General features: G+C 39.4%; 1 protein-coding gene across 1 annotated transcript; it reads right to left on the bottom strand.

Annotated features, from left to right (window-relative positions):
* Nucleotides 1-6466: 6466 nt before the first annotated feature.
* Nucleotides 6467-10859, bottom strand: LOC128030117 (iroquois-class homeodomain protein irx-2-like). Its single transcript, XM_052617617.1, has 5 exons — nucleotides 10324-10859; nucleotides 8853-9255; nucleotides 8004-8612; nucleotides 7594-7662; nucleotides 6467-7351 (listed from the first exon to the last, which is right to left on the bottom strand). Exons 1-4 carry the CDS (start codon nucleotides 10540-10542, stop codon nucleotides 7613-7615), a joined length of 1281 nt encoding a protein of 426 aa, XP_052473577.1. The 5' UTR covers nucleotides 10543-10859; the 3' UTR covers nucleotides 6467-7351; nucleotides 7594-7612.
* Between the last annotated feature and the right edge of the window lie 9755 nt (nucleotides 10860-20614).

The following is a 20614-nucleotide window of genomic DNA, read 5'->3' as shown; positions in this document are numbered from 1 at the left end:
ACTTTTTCATTGATTGATTTTTCATTAATTGATCATTGCATATCAGAAAATTAATAAAGAATCACAGAGCAACCTAGAAAATGACAGTGGCAAGGAAAACCTCCCTAGAAAAAGTTTACACTTCATCATTTTGGTAACACTTTATAATAACTGCACACTATTAATAATTAATTAAGCATTAGTAAACAGATAATACATAATTTATAAAGCATTAATAGACAGTAATAATCAGTTTATAAATACAGATATAAACACTTTATTCTTGATTTAAAAGCATATCTATAATGTGTAATTGCATACTTTATTCATGATCAATTTATCATTTCTCAATGAAGTATAGCATTGTTTACAAACCAGTTATTTAGGAGTTGCCAGTGATTCATAAGATCACAAGAAATGTAGTAAATTCAGGTAGTTATAAAGCATTTAGTAGTGGTCAGTTAACTATTTATGTGAGCTCATCTAAAGTGAGGACTAGTTATGCCTTGTAAAGCATTTATAAAGGATATTTAAAGGCTCAGTTATCTTCTAAACAAAAAACAGAAACAAACACAACACAGTGATACAGAACATAGAAATATTAACAGCCTTTAAATCTCATTTGTAAAAGCTTTACAAGGCATAAATAGTCCTCACTTTAGATGAGCTCACAAAAATAGTTAACTAACAACTACATATGTTTTATAACTACCTGAATTAACCCTGAATTACAGTATAAATACATGTTAATAAATCATTTATTAACACTATAAGTAACTATTACTATATGTCTGAATAAAAAGATGAATGCACATTTAAATAGTTTATTAATAATTTACTTACAATTTCTAAGTGATCTTATGAACCACTGACAACTCCTTAATAACTGGTGTGTAAATAATGCTATACTTAATTTAGAAATGATAAACTGATCATTAATAAAGTATGAAAAAACAATTATTAAATACATTATAGATATGCTTTTAAATCAGGTATAAAGCATTTATATCTGTATTTATAAACTGCTTATAAATGTCTATTAATGCTTTATAAATGATGAATTTACTGTTTCCTAATGCTTAACTAATGATTAATAGCATGCAGTTATTATAAAGTGTTACCATAATTTTGATTACTATATATGTGTGTGTGTGTGTGTGTGCGTGTGTGTGTGTGTGTGTGTGTGTGTGTTTGTACTTTCAGGTAAATCTGTGCACAATCCCTTTGTCATTGCCTTGTTTTCTTCTATTTTCCAAGCATTTGAGATCTATTCAGTGCTGTTGTTTGCTGCTTGCGTGGAGGAGTTTGACAGACATGGCTTCTCCAGGTGATGAGTCTGAAGTCTCGCTGCACAACGGCGGATGCTGATTCTGCGTCACATTAAAGAGCTCTGAGAGTTTCTCCTGTGTCTAGGCTTTCCTTCAACATTGTTGAACACTAATAAACTCTCTTCAAAAAAGACGACCGACGGGGGAAAGACAGAGAAGTGTTTTAAAGGCAGCCGCCGCTAATTATCTGATGAACCTGACAGATAGCATTTAACAAGAGAATCTGGAGGGAGGACGCGGGAGGAAGAGGTAGGAAGCTCTGTCATGCTCGCTTTAAACAGCTCACAATCGAGCTGAAGGAGAAAGCATCATCTGCTTGTGCTCCTCCTTGTGTGTCACAGCTGATCTGAGGTCAGACGCTCCTCCATCATCCTCATCACTGATGCACAGATACAGGACAGCATGATTTCATCACTCTACTGGCTTCCCTGGAGTGTTCAGAAAATCTAAAGCTGATTTCTGGTGTTTCATGTCAAAAGGCCTGAATGAGGTCTTGAATTTTGCATGCAACTCTACACAACATTTCTCTTTTCTTTTCCATTGTACTGCCCACAAACCCCATGAATTTGAAGGCTGCTTGTTTAATAGATTTATGATGTCTATTTGCATGTGGAAGTGTGTGAGGGTGAGCATATTTATTTGTATAGTGGAGGAATCAAATAAATAAAACTCTCCTAAATATCTAATCATGCATTTAGTATTACATTACAAAAACAGTAACAAGTTGAACAGGTTGTGACATGCCTTCATCTTCAAAAACCACAAACCCTGTTCAAGAAAATATGATCCAGACTATATTTAATATGGCTCCACTTGGAACAGAAGTAAACAGGTTTGTTTCGTCGACCACAGTGTGTACTGCGCTGTGAATTATTACTTCCAAGAGCATGAAGCACACGACTGAAGACAAGCTTTATACACAATTTAGCCCAGTGTTGTTCTGTCTGCTTTCCAACAATTCAGTGTCATTTCTCCTATTCAGTCTATTATGTTAAGATTGTTGCATATTATTATGCTAACGCAGTTCATGTATTAATTAAAGGAGAAGTTTACCAGTTTTCAATCAGCTTTGCATTGTTACAATGTCAGAAATTAGTTTCGGTGAACAATGTGATCCAGATGCCTCCATTTATTTGTCAGCGAAATTCACTGAAACTTAGTTAAAAGTCAGCAAAATGCGCAAGGGTTTCTTTTTTTCTTTTTTTTTTTCTTTTTTAACAGCTCCAGAGCTTTTGTTAAAACAGATCAAATGTCTGTATTTTTGTATTCACACTCACAGACTGGCAGTTCGAAAGTAGGACAGCAACAAAAGTGCATTATGGGTAATGTCGTTTTTTTGGAAAAGGAGATTGCCGCAGGCCTTTTTCTCAGTTTTCCTTGTTGAGTAGAGACCAATTTCTGAATTTCCCCCTTTCTACTGCAAAGACTGCAGAGTTTTATTAAGAGTCCTGTAAGAATTGCAAATGTATTTGATTGAAACTAAGTTTTTGCATGTTAGTTATTTTTAAACACTGTTGGTTATGTGCTGGATCACTTGAAGTCTATTGTGAAATATAGGTCCTGAAGCAAAACCAGTTTTGACTTATTGCTTCACCTTAATTAGTTAGCATCCTGCAGCAATGACCTTGAGTGAGAGAGTAATTACACAGAAAGGGTGGAGGATGAAGAAGGTGGTGTGGGAAAATCAAGATCTACAGCTCTCCTTCAGTCAAAGGACGTCGTGAAGGAAGAAGGGATTCTGGGTTTCACAGTTCCCACTTTCAGTTTCCTCCCGTCGAAACCTGACTTAACGGTGTAAACTTCTGTGTAAGCAAACTCAGAGAACTTCAAAGGGTCAAGAATCCAGCCGGGATTTGGCCAGCGTGATGCTAACCAATAGATCCTGCTCCTCCAGCCGCATTAGCTATATTTGTTTGGGGGAAGCGCGGGCATCGGTGACCTCTGTGAGGGAGGGGATAGAGGGTTAATGCCGCCCTGATCCCCTCGGAGAGTATTGGCTTCCAGGGGAGCCACAGGCAGCCGGGCAGCAGCCGGGGAGATCTAGTGCCTGAGCCCTGCACAACTCCAGAGAAACTAGCAGAGTAATTTGAGCTAATGACTTAGCAGCAAGCACAGGCCTGACCCCGAGCTTGGCTGGAGCAGATGCTATCAGCTGAACACAGCCCTCTCAGAAGTGAAAATGTGCTGTGCTGCCCCAGTCTGCTCTTCAGTCGACGAACCGAGGGCTAAGAACAACGAGCCATTAACATTCAGACCGGGACCGCTAAACAGAACCGTGATTAGCGAATATCGGCGGAGCTTCATTCGGTGGACTGATGACCGCGCTCTTCAGGGGATATTGAGTTTGTTTGTGAAGGCACAGGTGGAAGCAGAAGAGCGGGACCCTCAGCTCGAGACACTAATGGGGACTCGGTGCGTGAGCGAGACTCATTAACACGGCCATCGTTCTTGAATTAAATCCCGGCGTTAACAGAGAGAAGCGCGTGACGCGCGAGATCAGATCAGATGAGACGAGATCACATTAGATCACAGGACTGGATTCATCCCGTCTGACGAGCGCAGAGAATATGACACCTGTGTGTGTGTGTGTGTGTGTGTGTGTGTGTGTGTGTGTGTGTGTGTGGAGCAAACATCGATTGTGTCAGACCGGTGACTGCTGTCAGGCCAAGCTGATGCACACGAACACTCATACTGCATCACAATCTTTGATGTTTCGGATTAATTTTGTGCATTACTTGTATATATGGCTAAAACACATTCGTCATTTGGTGTATTACAATTGTGTGGCCTATAAAACATGAAAAATAATACGATCAATAATAATAATGCTATATAGGCTACACACACACACACACACACACACACACACACAAACACACACCGAATGCATATATAAATACAGTATTGAGCTCATTTTTGTTTGAAACCTAAGGAAAAGCATAGTGATTTTGCGTGAAATGAATCTGTCTTTGCTTTAATTTGTAGGTGTTATCTTTAAGTGCAGGTAATCATATTTTTATTTTTATTTGAAATGAGTTGGGCGTGTGAGAGACGATATTTAACGATATTAAGTTACCTCTCTTATTAATGCAAACAGTGACATATTAAAGAATAGCATCCACTCCCTTATTAAACTCTCCACCGATATTTGTCTTTCTTCTCTCTTTGCTTTCTTTGTCATTTTGCCACTGTTTAGGTTCAATCAGCCCTTCTTGATCATTCACCAAAAATGCTTTTCATGCACATAATAAACACATAATACATCCACCCAGTAAAATAAATAAATAATAATAATAATAAATAAATAAAGATTAATATATAAGAAACACTTTCCAAAAGCTCGTTGTATTCTCTAAACTGACAAATTCACAAAATCATAAACTGACTGGGTGTTAACAGCTAAACGCGAATTTTGGGAAGGTAAAACTAACAAACATCGCAAAATAAACCGTAGATGATCCTAAACTGCTTCCCTGAAAACACAACCCGTGTGTTTAGAGGAGATCTCCTGTGTTTGTGTTTGAGAGGCGAGCTGCCGGCTCTGATGATTCTCCCTCGTGCCTTGATCAGTCTCATGACAGCACATCTCCTGTGACACCTTTATGGAGGAACCGACCCAGCCTCGGACACTCTGATGTGTCTTATTAAACACACATGGATTCGATCTGTTCATACCTTTTCTCTCCTTCCCTGACCTGAAATGTTATTCACGGCCTGACTCTAATGAGATTAAAGTTGTAAAGATAAACGGTGCAGAATAGAGAGAGACCATTAGAGGCTGTTTCAGATCGGGTTTAATGTGCTCGGATTGACTGAACTATGCGTTGTTGCACACACACACACACACACACACACACACACAGAGAAAAACGCTTAGACATTTTTCATAAATTAACAATCGAATTCGTCTGTCTTTGCGCGTTTTAGATTTGCATAGCTTGTTATTATTAACAATCCCAATAACTGCATTAAATTATCTTTGTTTGAATTATTATTATTTTGTATTGTTATGTTTTACTCATAAGAATAAAATCATCAAGTCGTCAAATATCATATTTAAAATTCAAAGCGGCTTCGAAATATGGATATGGTCTCATATCTGCTTATCTGATGGAGAGCCTAAATGTCTCTGTTCTCGCTGTCGCAAAGAACAGGCTCCTCGCGCTCCTTCACTTCACCTTTACCTGATCCCAATCACACAGAGCTGCCTGGACTTCTTTGATGTTTTCAAAGGCTGTTTTACAGAAACAATAACTCTTTTTATTGAGAACAAATGTTGACATTTGAAGGGAGTATGAATGGAAACCGCCTGTGGTGCCATTTTGACAACAGTGGTCGATCCCCACCGGGATCCCACCTGAGATTAAAGACTGAATTTCAATAATTCACCTCTAATAATGAAGCCTGTGTATGCACAGCGCAACACGCTTCAGGTGACGAAATCTGGCGTTATATTATCGAGAAAAACAAGCAGCATTGGCCATGTGTTATGGTGCTAAACGCGCGTGAAACATCAATCAGCTCGAAAACTTCAACATGTGCAATGATTATTTAATCGTTATTCGTTTACGATCTGTATTTACAATTAGATTAATGGCTTTTATAATAATAACAATTATGTTTGATATTATATCGCGTTATTATTTGTATTAGTATTGGTATAATAATAATAATAATAATAATAATTATTATTATTATTATTATTATTATTATTATTGTCTACATCTTTCTTTAGGCATCCTTTATATTTAAGAATTGCTGTATCGAAAGGATAAAGTTAAATATGAACGGGGTCATCCGTAGAAGAGAGACGTCATTCCCATATCGCACGGGCGCGCGCAGGGCCCCATCGGAGCTGGCAGATGTTTAGACACGATTTTATGGATCGTTCAATATCAGTCTATAATGAAGGGCGACTGAGCATCTTAAACCCGTCGGGAGCTCATAACGCTTCCTCTCCAGCCCTGTGTTCATCACGCTGAAAAATAGATGAAGGCCTGGATTATAAGCAGCCTCTATTATTCACTGCCATCCAGAGCACATTCAGCATCCACGCTGCACACACACACACACACACACACACAGACTGGAGATGTTAAATGCACTTCTGTAGAAATAAAAAGAAGAGTTTGAAATGTGTCATCTCTAAATGGTGCCGCGTAATTTGACGCAGTTTTATGATCTGTGTAGCGGATGTGAATGTGTCTATTACGCTGACACATATACATTATGATAGCAATAATAATCTATTTGAGGATATGAGAAAATGAGACTAGCTTTAAATGTTGAAAGAAAGCCAATCCACATGGTGCCAGTGCAGACTAGCGCATTTTATTTACAATCAGAGATATAAATTAGTAAAAGTCTCCTTGTTAACAACATCGTGTAACTTCGGCATTTTAAATAAAAAGCAATCTTGATTTATTTACAAAACAATGCTCAGTCACCATTGCAATACAACTTGCATAAATTATAGGCATTACAAAAATAAATATCAAATGTATTCCACTCTTAGTCAAGTTTATACCAGTCCCGAGTTCTCGTTTACACTCCACACCTCCAGCACTGAGAGTGGCCCACGCGCGTGCACGACTGCTAGCACTGAGAGTCTGACAGCTCTGGACTGTGTCCCACGCTCGTGCACGACTGGCGGCAATGAAGCTACTGTAGGGATCCTGAGAAATAGTCTCCTCATCGAATAGTCACATGTGTTGGGATAAAGTACTTCATCAATCAATCAATCAATCAACAGTTCACCCAAACCACACTGGCTATAGTGCCTAAACAATCTCTGTTCTGTTCTTTTCCATAATTGTAAGCTACGTGTTATTGTTCTATAGGCAGGTGCTCTGTAGTCCGTGGGTGTACAGTGGCACACAAAAGGATCCGCGTACGAGCAAATGTTAGTTTCAAACAGCTTGGCCAGGAGAGAGAGAGAGAGAGAGAGAGAGAGAGAGAGAGAGAGAGAGAGAGAGAGAGAGAGAGAGAGAGAGAGAGAGAGGTGATGGCTTGTTCGCTTTGTTCAAAGCAATTGTGACACCTACCTGTGAACCAAGGAAACAAAAACCTCCATCAGTCGAGATATATACTATAGCTATTGCATTAAGAAATCAGCACTAAATCTACACAGCCACAAAGCAGGCCTCATATTCATGCTCTGTGGAACATATTTAATGACAAGAACAGTAAGACTAATCAAACATGGGGAAGTGGCTTTAGGAAACATTCCACCGTCGTCATAAAGACGGCACATAACCTGCACATTAATGCAAATATAGCCACTTACTTGAAGCTCCTCCTCGTCTTTAACTCGACAGGTATGACTGGGCTCTAGCTGTGAACACCTCGCTGGGGTCTGCAGAAAACACACACCCGCTTTAGTGAAGGGGAATTACTACAGCGTTGGGACAGCTTAAACACCTCGTTTAATGTAGACTTGACCTTTGCTTTCGATTAAGAGAAAAATTAAAATGTTCAGAAAAAAATAAATATCACGTTCAAACAATTAAATAATTTAATAAACAACAACTGGCAGCTGAGAAAACCATTTGAGCGATTATAGCAAAAGTGCCTCGACTAATTAATTTAATAGAGTTACTTTATTGGATAGACAATGGGTTAAAATAGGTACATGTGATCAGTTAAGTCAGATTGTAGCTGTCTGAGATCAGCAGCACGTGTGCACCCTTCACGCACCTTTTTTGGAGTCTGCGCTGGAGGCCCTGAAGTGCTGCTCGGTCTGGTTCGGACTGGTCTGTTTGTGCAGGAGTCCCTCAGCAGCTGAGTTATAGCGCAGTATCCCTTGGCCCTGCAGCGGGCTGAAGTTGCCATAGTTTGTGTAATTACTGTAAAACGGCGAGGTGTAATAAAGCGGTCTTCCTAATATAGAGGTGGCGGGGTACACTGCGCCCGCTGGAGACGCGCTGGACGCCGGGGAGGGCAGAAGGCCAACGCCCGGGGGACAGTTCTGCTGCTGCTTTGGGTCTGAAGTGGCGATCTCGGCTAATGACCACAGCTTAGGTTTGACGGTCTGGTTTTGACCGTCCAGACATGTTTTGTTGGTGCTGTTCTCTCGGTGATGATGGGCCAAGAGAGGGGCCTCCACCGCGGTCAGAGGGGAGGAGGTCACCGGTTTGGGTGAAGGGCCTCTCTGCCTGTCCTCGCGGCCCGTGTCCAGATCACCAGAGTCACACTTGTCCTTGATATCGAGTCCAGAATCACAAACCCGGTCCCCGGTCCTGCACGCGACCTTCTCCCCGTCCGATTCCACCGAGCACGAGCGATCTGTCAGGTGCAAACCGATGCCTGCGACAGGAGAGACACAGCCATGAGTTACTGCTGTCACAACTTCTCTTAAAACTGCATTGCGATTTATGCATTATAGTTCTGTAATGGGCTACATTATAGTTATAGTTGTCAAATATCTTGTTACATTAAATGCAGTATACATTTTACTTAAAAAAAAAAAAAATACCAACCGTAAATGCATTTAAATTAAATTAGCTTCTAATAATAATATTTATAATAATAGTAATACTAGTGCACCTTCGTCCTCAGCAGACGCTTCACTGTTGTCCGTGTTTTTATCCGTGCGCTCGTCTTTTCTCTCCCCGTCGCCGTCGTCCTCGTCCTCATCCTCACTTTTAGTCCGTGGTGCCCATGTCATCTTGTTCTCCTTCTTGAGTCTTCTTCTGGCGTTGGCGAACCAGGTGGACACCTGCGTGAGGGTCATCTTGGTGATGATGGCCAGCATGATCTTCTCTCCTTTGGTGGGATAAGGGTTCTTCCTGTGTTCCTGGAGCCACGCTTTTAGCGTCGCCGTCGCGTCCCGCGTGGCGTTTTTCCGGTACGCGGGGTCGTTTAGCTGGTACGGGTAACCGGGACTCCCGTACGGGTGATAACTGATGGCTCCTGCCATTCCCGTGGTGTGCGCGTCATACGGAGAGCCCTTCAGAAACAACAGATCATTATCATTATTATTATTTTTTATTTTTTTATTTTGTCAGTCATCTATGTTATTATTATTTTTAGTAGCTATTATTATTATTATTATTATTATTATATGACGCTTTTTGTCGCTTTTTATCATAAAACAAAAATAGCGCAAATGAAACAAAAATGAATCAACGCTTAATTTAAATGCAATCATACTAATTCTATATTCTTCATTATATAACATTAATGTTATTAATTAACGTTATTATAAAGTGTAACCAAAAATATAATACTAATAATAATTAAGCCAATAAACAATGATTAATCCTTCGTGTAATTATCAGAATGCACAATTACATGGACCGGGGTGGATAACAGATAATGGGTAATTGCAGCCATTTTGCATAATCACCAGGCTGACTTTCCCAGTGCTCTTTCAGTGTCAGAGGCATATCAGTGAAGCGCAGCATTACAAATCCTATTAGAAAACCACTGGATATATGGAGCGCTTTCCCCGCTTTCATGTGCCTTGTCATTAGCATGGAGATTCATCAATTGACGATTAAATAACGCCTCTTTAACCGCACATCCCTCCAAATCTCATCTCTAAAATATGCCGTGCAATTACACACTTTTTATTATTATTATTAAGAATTTTAAAATACCACAACCAATAATTTTAGCTATTGTCTAAAAAATAACCCGGTGTTGATCAGGCCTATTAACCGTGCAAAAGTAAATTGTCAAAGTGGGCCTGAAGGAACTCCAGGACATATTTGGACACACGCTGTTATTGTTTCACAGAAATAAGCGCGTATTTATAGCTGCACATTTTATTTTCGACCTAACGGACGAACAAAATAACTTTTAGATCATAACCAGCTGCATTCTGCACCCGAGCTGCATTTGTATTCATGACCCGCGTGAGCTTCTCTTTGAAACACACACACGCGCGCGCGTGCATGCAACTCCCGAACCACAACCAAAACTATAACCATCCGATCATGCAATATTCATGCATTCCTATCAAGAACAATGCCTGGTGAATGGCGACGGCTCTACATCCACAGCAGCTGTTTACCATGTAGGACGGGAATCCCGTGGCTGGATCTGTGGAGTAGGGCAGAGGGCTGGAGAAAGCGTTGGCCGAGGCTGTGAACGCCGCAGATCCGGGGTACGGGCTGAACGCTGAACCGGACGAGGACCGGGCCAGCTCCTCGCTCCTCGGGGCGGCCAGCGGACAGGAGTAGAGCGCCAGGGAGCCCGGGGGCTGGTAGAGGTAACCCTGAGGATAGGACATTATTACAGCTTCTCCAGAACAGGAACGCGGGAGGGCAGAGACCGGGCTGATCGATGCAATCAGCGCATTTAACCAGCGCGCGCAGGGATAAACTAATAAAAGAAAACAAATAAAAGCGCAGAAGAGGAGCGAGCGATCAGCAGAGAGCCGTCATGAAGATCCCCTAGCGTCCGTTTGTTTGTAGTGCTCGGGAGTGGAGAGTGAAGAGTTGCTGGAAGGAGCAGGCGAGTTTCTGAGAGCATTGGAGAAACAGGAGCTGTCAATCACGGCTCATCTAAATATTCCGTCTCCGCCCCTCTCTCGCGCTCTGAAATGCAATTCCGGAACAAAACCCGCACAGAAAGCAGCCCGTGCTTCCACGTCGTCGCGTTTCCGTCGTTTATCTACCGAATTTCCCTTTCCTTTTGATTTATTTAAACGACGGATGGATGACATGATGCCATTTTGCCATTTGTCTTTTTTTTCTTTTTTTTTTTATAAAAAAAAATCCCACCGAAGCTGTAGAGGTTTTGTTTGTGCATTACAGCGTATTTACACAGTCACAAAAGAGTACACCTATAGGTACTAAATAAATGCGTAATTGCGCATTACTATTGCATTTGAAATTACATGTCGTTAAGAAAGTGCTTTTGCCTTTTTACAACTGCTGCACGTAACACAACAATGGAATGCATGCAATATGCAAATCACTTTCCAATGAAAATAAGTTAGTTGCATTTTTTTTTCTGTAATTTATTATTATTATTATTATTATTATTATTATTATTATTATTATTATTATTATTTCTAACACGCAGGATCCCTGTTGCATGAACACAATATGAGTAATTTGTGGAGTCATGAAGAGAGAATATAAAATCAGCCGTTCCTTCTCTTCATCAGACCTCGTTGTGTTTGTAGATGTGTCTGTGTCGCGCAGCTCTGTAACAGAGAGTTGCTCTTATGAATCGAGGCTGATTGGAGAGTTGTGGAGCTGGAGCAGCAGTGCGCGCTCAGGCCGGTGGGAGGTGTGTGTCCTCTTCATATTTCTGCTCTCTAATCGCAGGAGGTCTTCCGTCCTGACAGCAGGAGTTTGTCTTCCCCATACCTGGAACATATATTCACAACTAATTCAGCAGGAATAGTTTGCTTTAGCACATCACTGTTCATGACGCGAAAACACAAACTCCGCGGAATTATGAGATTCCTTTTCAACGACTGGCGATGTGAAAAATACGAGTAGCCTATATGATTTTGACTTTTATTATTATTACTACAATTTGAAATTGTAAAACGGGTAAAACGGGTGATGAGGAAAATGTATTCGTAAAATGTATTTGCTCCATTATAGTAAATAATTTTCAAAAATATACCGTTTCTTACATTTTAATTACTGCAAGCAAATATGTATCACTAACTGTAAAAATGTGAATATGGTCCACAAATTCCTTTAAGTAAAAAAATAAATAAATAAATAATAATGAAAAAAGATAATTGCTATTATAATTTTAAGATTAACCAAGGATTAGTTTAAATTAATAAAAAAGCCAGTTGAAATTACGCTATGTTAAATAATAATGGTAGTTGTGGGAGAAAAAACTAAAACAAAACAAAGCATTATTATTATTTGTTACAATTCATTTCACAAAATGTCTCCACGTTATTCAGCCCTCTGTTTCTGATTCAGGGATGGATAGCAGGTCTAATTTCTACCCTCTTTCTTATTTCTGTGCTAAAGTAATTTGTAAAGACTGGGAACAGATTAATTTGGCGCGGATGGCTCACCGAGGACACATGAAGCGCGCGCGCCGCACAGCAGGGGGCAGTAGGTTAACTAGGTTAACTTCCAGACTCAGAAACCCTCGTGGTATTTTAGTCCCAGCAAACATGAAGGAATTATAGGAGACTCAGCCCAAGACTGCAGCTAAGTATCAGTGAAATGCACTTATCCAATTCACCGGCAGAAGCCTTTACACATGAAATTATAGAATTAACTGACAATAGACTTGCATGGTATTACTGACTTGCATGGTTGAAAGCATAATGCATATATAGGTCATGCATTAAAATACATGACAATAAGTATATAAAATTATGTATTAATAGTAATCATATTAAATGTATTTTGAAACGAAAATAAAATCCTTTATTTCATGAAATGCACAATTCAAATACACACATTTTCCTTAATTACTATAATATGACATACGACACATCATGTTAAATAGTTGGGTCATAACCTTTATTAAGTTGTTCTGCTGAACAAGATATTTAAGTCTGAATAGGCTCCTAATTTACATGATCACATCAGGCATTTGAATGCTACAATTTAAATGCATGCAATAACAAAAGAAATCAGACTGATATATTAAACATTTAGCATACAATTATGCATATGTATGTGCATAATATGCATATTTTATGCATAATAAATGTATCTAGTTTAAAACTTATTATTATTATTATTATTATTATTATTATTATTATTATTATTATTATAAACAGCACTGCACAACAGTGCACTGACTGTGTTTTGCGGTTATGAACAGTAAATATAATCAGCTTGATTTCCCAACAGAACATTCACTCACTGGCCTTTTAGACCATTGATCAAGTTTTACTGACAAAATCTGTAATTATACGGGTCCTTATGTTCAATAAAGCTGATTACACTGAGAGCAAACACACACACACACACACACACACACACGTGGCTCCTTACAGAGTCAGATTTATGATGCATGCCATCGGTTTAGATAGAAGGAAACAAGTATTGATTGTTCATATTTTCTGGAGCTGTGTTTTCTGCAGGAGAATGCAGCGCAGGGATTAGCAGCTCTGGCTTCTGATCAGATAAATTACAGAGTGAAACTTCTATGGCCAAAGGGTATACTTTGATCTTATATGACTTCATTTACCCTTATGACTAAATGATTATTGATTTTACATTCTTAACTCTGAAATGTGAATGCCAGGCAGCACACAGGGTTTCAAGTGCTGTGTCTGTGGAGTACAGTTCTCCTCGGCCCGCTCTGTATGTGTGTGTTTGTGTGTATAAATCCTGGAGAGTGTGTGTATGTTTATCTTCCCTTATGCACGTGTGTCTGTTGGTAATGCTAAACAGTCTGAGATACAAAAACATCAGTCTTTCAACAGTAGGCTGTTAAATAGGATATTTTAGAAATATGAAGGGTAAGCAGATATTGTTTGCTGTAACGTGTCTCGTTAACATTCTCCTCTTGGATTCACATCAGTCTGAACGTTAAAACTGAACACTGAGGTGAACACAGGCTCCTGTGATGCTCACAATCACAGACACAACGGCACACACAGAACGAAAATGAATTATGAATTGGAATAAAAATCAACAGTCTAGCTATAGATTAATTACAGAAACATATATATTTTTAAATATAAGTGCAATGTAAAACATGTATGTACACAATATGTGCACTGAATGAATTAGTCGTTTAAGCGTAACGGCATAGATGTTGTCAGCTCTGGCAGAGCGACTTGTAATGTTTTGACATTCTTCATGACTTGATTCGATCTGTATTCTGGTTATCAGACTCCGTGTGCTGTGTGGAAATATAACGTGAGGAGGCTAAAACGGCCCGTATCAACTTACGTCTTCTGTGAACGTGGCTTTGAATGCCTGCAGATCCCAGACTGTGAGTAAAGACGAGTGTTTGTGTGTCCGCAGGCACCTCAGCGAGAGCTAGATTCGCTCTTATTTCATCATGTTTCTACAGCGAGCCAGATCTTTCAAGAGAAAGAAAAAAGTCAGATATCACAAAAAGCAGCGAATTTCGGCTGAGCCAGAGCAAACGAGAGCACAGATAAGCATAACACAAAAAGCAATTTGTCAGTGTGATAATTCGGCGGTGCGGCGTGGAGATACAGCGCTCTCTCAATGCTCTGACCCTGTGCTTTGGGGCGATGTGTTCTGCTTTCTTTGGTCTTCTCCAGTGGGCCCTACGGGGCCGAGGAAGGGTGTCGACGGGCTCATCTCACCCGACTGGCACCGGAGAGCTCGCCAGGCCTCTAATCAGCAGCTATCCATGCGCCTGGCAGCCGAGGGGTTTCGAATCAGCACCTCGCCCCCAGTGAACACCCCGAGCCCCATCCCTGCCTTCCTCTTCCTCTGATGAAGTGTGTGCAGGAACACAGATGTTTGCTCGCCGTCTCCGGCTTGAATAGAGTCGTGGAGCGCCGCACACAGTCTCAATTTGTTTAACATGCCGCAGAAAGCCATGGATGTAAAAGAGCAAGAGCGAGCGGCGTTTCTACTCTTGCTTTCTCCTCTGCTTGAATTTTTAAATACAGGAGGAACAAATCAGCAGGATATGGATGCTGCATCAGCCAGCGTATTGTGTTTGACAAGAGCCAGACTCTCTGTCAGTGCAAACCGATCCGTGTGGTTCAGCTAGAACTGAAGATGGGTGGATTCTCTGGAAAACCTGAGCTGCTCTCCTCCACCGTATCTGTCCTCAGATATTATGGGTCCGTGAGAATAAGGCTGTCCAAGAGCATGAAAGGGAGACATCAATTTTTGGTTTGAGACATGTTTGAAGAATGTTGCAGAATAAAGGTCCTTTGTGGCGTAATTTCCTGTTTTAATGTTTTGTTTGTCACAAGAGAACAAATTGGCATCCTGTCTGCCACTCTGTAGTGGATGTTTTCAAAAAATATTAATAAGATAATAATACTATTAGTAATTCACACTGCAAAATTTTTTTTTAAAAATAAATAATAATAGTATTAATTTTTTTACCCAGTATTTTTGTTTTGTTTTCAAATAGGAATACATGCAAATGCTCAAATCAAGATACATTTTTACTTGAGAATGTAAATAAAGATAAAATAAGAAGTCTTTTTTTTCCTGACAAAAACAAAATAGCAAATAAAATAATAAATGCAATTTTATATTTTTTCACTATCCTAAGTCGTTTTGAATCTCAAGTAAATCTTGAGGTAAGAATGTTAAAATAATTGTACTGTAATATAAGACAACACTGAGGAAGAAAATATTATGCTACACCAAAATTTTACCATAAACACTTTTTTTTTAATAATTACCCAGACAGTTACACTATAGATTGCCCCAAAATAAAATAAAATAAAAAAATTACATTCACTGCAATCAAAAAAAACAATGTTCATTATGGAGGATTGTGTGCGTGCGCGTGTGTGTGTGTGTGTGCGTGTGTGTGTGTGTATACATGTGTGTATGCGTGTGTGTGTGTGTGTGTGTGTGTGTGTGTGTTGGTGTGTGTGTGTGTGTGTGTGTGTCACTTCCTTGACCCTTACACATTATAAATGTTTGTCTTTTCTCGAGATGATGGGGGAAAAGCTGCTTGCGTCTCCCAGTCTTCATCATGTCCTCCTCCGTTCTGTGTCTGAGTGACTGTAATAACCGGACGCTCATCATTACTGTCTGATCAGGGATTTCAAAGAGAGAGAAGACTAAGAATCATCGTTTTCAAATATTTGCAGGGCCAGAGAGAGCAAACAGCTGGCTTTATGATACACGGCAGCTTAATGATTTAAACGACCCTCTTCCATTGGCCGAAGTGAGTTTAATAAATTAAAATGACAATTTGTGGAGAGGTTAAACGGTGAGCTCCAGTGATCTGAAAGCATGATAAATCAACAGCTCTACTTTGTAGGAAAGAGAGTATTAGAGTGTGAGATCAGCAACCGATTCACAGATCCTGTACATCGACATCTATATTAATGTAAGTATCTGCTCTACTTTTATAGAGATCTCATTGATTTACATCACAAGCATCAGAATTCCTTCATATATAAAAAAAAGCTTGTAAGTTTGAGTCTCTGAATAATTCATTATATCAGACTATATGAGCCATAAAAGCCTGATGGATCAAATACTCAACAAAAACACACATGTGCATTATAATTAATGGTAAGTTCAGCGTGCTTTGATGTTCTGGCCTTCACAAGGAGCACAAACACAGACCGCTGACAGATTATTCCTCAAGCCCAAACACCAGCAGCTCTTAAAACAAAACACAGCTTCTGGGTTCCTTCACTGGGTTGTGTTTGCTCTCGCGGCTGATCCGGTGGGAACACACCTAATCCATGTCATGTAGAATTAAGCTTCTGTCTCATTCATCTGCCTCTCGCAAGTTTGGGCACAAAGAGACCTATGTGAGAAGAGAATGGCCTCAAACCACAAGAATTATGCGCTGGACGAGTCTCGGCCGCACAAGTGTCCAGACGGCCTGAATGATGAGTCCAATGAATCACCTTAAATCAAAGCCAAATAAAAGGAGGCACAAAGAGGTGCAATTGGAAAAGGCTACTTGAGCCCTCCTCATCCAGGTAGTGCAATAACCACGGGCCGAGCAGATAGAGTTCCCTCCAAAGAGTCTGTTGACAGCCAGTGTCAGTGGTCTTTGTAAGCATTGTGCGAGGCCTGATAGGGTTACCTCTGGCTAATCCACACTGACCTTGCCTGGGTTTCTGAACGAGGACGCTTTTGTACAGTTCGGACGCCTGAAAAGCTAAGAGGATCCTGACATATAACCGTCGGCGCAGGTCTCGCACCCACTCTTTTGTGGTGTTATCGGGTTGCATGTCTGGGACTGCAAATAAACAATGTTTGAGCACAAGTAAGGTGACATTTAAAGTGGCTCGGGAGCGGCGCGTTCGGAGCGACAGGTTCAAAAGGTCAGCCAGAGAGTGGGAGCGCTTCGATGACTTCACAGAAAGCCTATCGCGATGAAATGTTAGGGTGGCAGACGCAAACGCCGTACAAAATGCCACAACAGAGAGGCAAGCGTTGGCACACGTTGTGTCGCATCGGAAAGACCCAACTTTGAAGCGGAGAATGCCATGTAAACACAAACCACGCCGAGCCAATCAATCAAAGCCTCGGGTTTCACAAAGCGGATCGGAATGAAATAAAATATCGCAATCGCTTTTGGAAAAGAGCGGCTTCGGTTTACCTCGCAGACTGATGAAAGCGCATCAAGCCTTCGCTTCACAAAACTTTAGCTTTATTAGCCTTGTCATAAGATGTCATGCAATTGTCAAATGTAAATGATGTTCAGCTTTGTCATACGAGATAGACAGGAAGTGAATGTTAGACGCACAGATGTGTTTCCAGCTGATCATCGCAAACACATCCAGACTCCGCTAATATTTACAGCATTTCAGGTCGAATTTGACATGGATCGTAGTGCTTCTCTATGGAGGCTACCAACACAGCCAACACAGTAATATTAACCATGTGCTATCTGCACTGCTACAGTGATGTGCATTCAAACAAAATCATGATTTTCAGTGCAAATGTTCCAAATTAGACATATTATTATTATTATTATTATTATTATTATTATTCCTTTTTTATCATTATGCACCTGTTGTAATTATTTTAGGATCATTTAAAACCCTTTTATGTAAGAAATTTGAATTACCATTGTATAGAAACATGCTATATAAACTTCCCTTGGATTTTAGATTGTGCCTTGTTTAGTTTGCTTGTCACAGGAATTTTGTTAAAGAGATAATTGTAAGTGTTTTCTATTTCCTACCGATTGGTTTTCATTAAATGATGAGAGATAAAAGCAACACACATGTCCAGATGCATGGTGCACAATAAGACAAGTGAGGCACGATGTTTTCTGTTGACAAGAAGGATTTTTCCAGGTACTCTTTATGTTATTTTGGTTCTGCTGGCAGTAAATGTAGTATCCTGCCGCCCCATTAACCTGCGCAACACTTCATCCTCCTCAATCTGAGCATTTCACAACGTGTTCCCTGCTCAGACTGTTCGATATTAAGCTGTCTGTTTTGCGTCCCGCTATAGTCTTCTAGTGCAGTGCTAAATGCTCATTGATCTGTGATCAGAGTTTGGACTTGGGCCATCTGCACGTCTCAAGTCTGCACAAGAACAACAATAAATTCAGTTTGAGCCGGTTCACGAGCAGATACACACCGTGGCATCGATGAGTTTAGATGTAGACTACAGCCCAGTACCAGAGACTTCAGCTAATTAAACAATGGATGTGCATTTGTGTTGCATACAATTAATCCCATCAAATATCAAGGGAGAAATAAAGGTTTAGTGCAGCCACTGCTCAACACAAGCCTGAGAAAATCAAATAAAAGGGAGAAGGGTCTGGAAGGAAGCCTCCGTCGGCAGATTGGCCGCTGGTCAAGTAGGAACGGTCCGCCGGGAGCGAATGTGTCGCAGCTTCTGTTTGAATGCCATGATTAAATGAGCAAATACTTCCCAGATTTGTTGCGAGAGGAGCTGTCAGTTTATTTATTCACATCGTGGCCATGAATAATTTAATGGTCAGCAGTTTTTTATCTGGAGGGATCATTATTGAGAGTTGAGGTGAAAGCTGTTGATTGGGCTTTTGGCAGCCGTCCACGGCCCCTGACGACGACACATGTCCCACGGATATAAAGAGAACAACGAATTTCAAGACACAGCATCCACATGGGAGTGACACTAATTTGGAAAATGGGTAGAAAACCTGTGCAACACATGAAGCACATGATCTTCTAGAAAGTATCAAAAAGTTGGACCAGAGCATTATAACGTTTCTGAATATATACTACAGGTCAAACGATTGGAAGAATTCTCTTTGCAGACAGATGCTGTTCATTTGATCACAAAATACAGTAAAAAAAAGTAATTAATTGTAAAATATCATTACAGTTTAAAACAAGTTTTCTGTGTGAATCTGTGTTAAAGTGTAATGTATTTCTGTGATGCTCCGCTGTATTTTCAGCATCATTCCTCCAGTCTTCAGTGTCACATGATCTTCAGAAATCAGAATAATATGATGATTTACTGCTCAAGAAACATTTCTGATTATTATGAAACAGTTGTGTTGCACAATAATTTTGTGAAAACTGTGATTAATTTTATTTTTTTCAGGATCAACAGATGAATAGAAAGTTCAAAAGAACAGCTTTATTTTTGAAAAAAATCAATAAATACATGAAATAAAAATAAATAAATAAATAAATAAAATAAAACTTTTGTAACAAACGTGTAAAACAATTATATATATATATATATATATATATATATATATATATATATATATATATATATATATATATATATATATATATATATATATATATATATACAGTTAGTGTCAATTTACGGTTTGAGTAATTTAAAGCATATTTGCTGATTATATTAAGTATTTATAAATTTATTTATTTATTGAGGATCAAATCATCATATTATTCTGATTTCTGAAGATCATGTGACACTGAAGACTGGAGGAATGATGCTGAAAATACAGCGGAGCATCACAGAAATAAATTACACTTTAACTGATTCTGACATAGACAACTGCTGTTTAAATTGTAATAATATTTCATAATATTGCTGTTTTTACTTTATTTTTAATCAGATAAATGCAGCATTGGTGATACTTTTTTAATGATTTTTTTTGTCTTAATGATTCCAGATGTGTTTTCCAGCTGAAGTGCTTGTTGTCAGACAGGTTTCTCAGCTATAGTCCGGTCTAACAGTGGTGTGTTTTCCGCGGGTGGATTGAGTTTTCAGGTGTGTTATCTGAGTGGGTCTGATGGGCTGCTCCAGATGGGAAGAAAATGAGGATCAGGAGTGGCCGATCTTTTCATCAGCTGACCCGTCTGTTGCCATGGCAGCACGTTTTAACCCCTCGGATGGATGAGATGATCAAGCGATGATAAAAACCCGTCCTGCCAGAACATTCAGACACATTCCCTCAGTGTCGGAGTCAGATATCACACATACTTCACTGCAGTGCTGATTCTGGAGACAGCCCTCTACTGCACCTGCTTCTGTTTCTGAAAACAACCAATGTCTTCAAATGGAAATTAATCTGATTATTAATCTGTTTTTTTTTTTTTTTTTTTATCAAAATTATGAGAGTATGTTATGTTAAGACAGAAAAGGGTATTTTAAACTTGAGAAGATCTGAAATTTGAATATATATATATATATATATATATATATATATATATATATATATATATTTTTTTTTTTTTTTTTATATATATTTTGCCATGCGTAAGCCTGATAGGTTAATTGATTTGAATGACTGAAATAATG

Source organism: Carassius gibelio, chromosome A16 (assembly GCF_023724105.1).
Source record: "Carassius gibelio isolate Cgi1373 ecotype wild population from Czech Republic chromosome A16, carGib1.2-hapl.c, whole genome shotgun sequence".
Taxonomy (NCBI): Eukaryota; Metazoa; Chordata; class Actinopteri; order Cypriniformes; family Cyprinidae; genus Carassius; species Carassius gibelio.
This window is presented reverse-complemented; position numbering and strand designations above follow the sequence as displayed.

Bases quoted from the DNA above. Each gene is read 5' to 3' on its own strand.
- LOC128030117 (XM_052617617.1), bottom strand. From the start codon at position 10,542: ATGTCCTATCCTCAGGGTTACCTCTACCAGCCCCCGGGCTCCCTGGCG. The intron at 9,256-10,323 runs GTAAACAGCTGC...TTGTTTCTGAAG, and splicing joins CGGGATTCCCGTCCTACATG to GGCTCTCCGTATGACGCGCA. The intron at 7,663-8,003 runs GTGCGTGAAGGG...TGTTTTCTGCAG, and splicing joins CAGCGCAGACTCCAAAAAAG to ACCCCAGCGAGGTGTTCACA.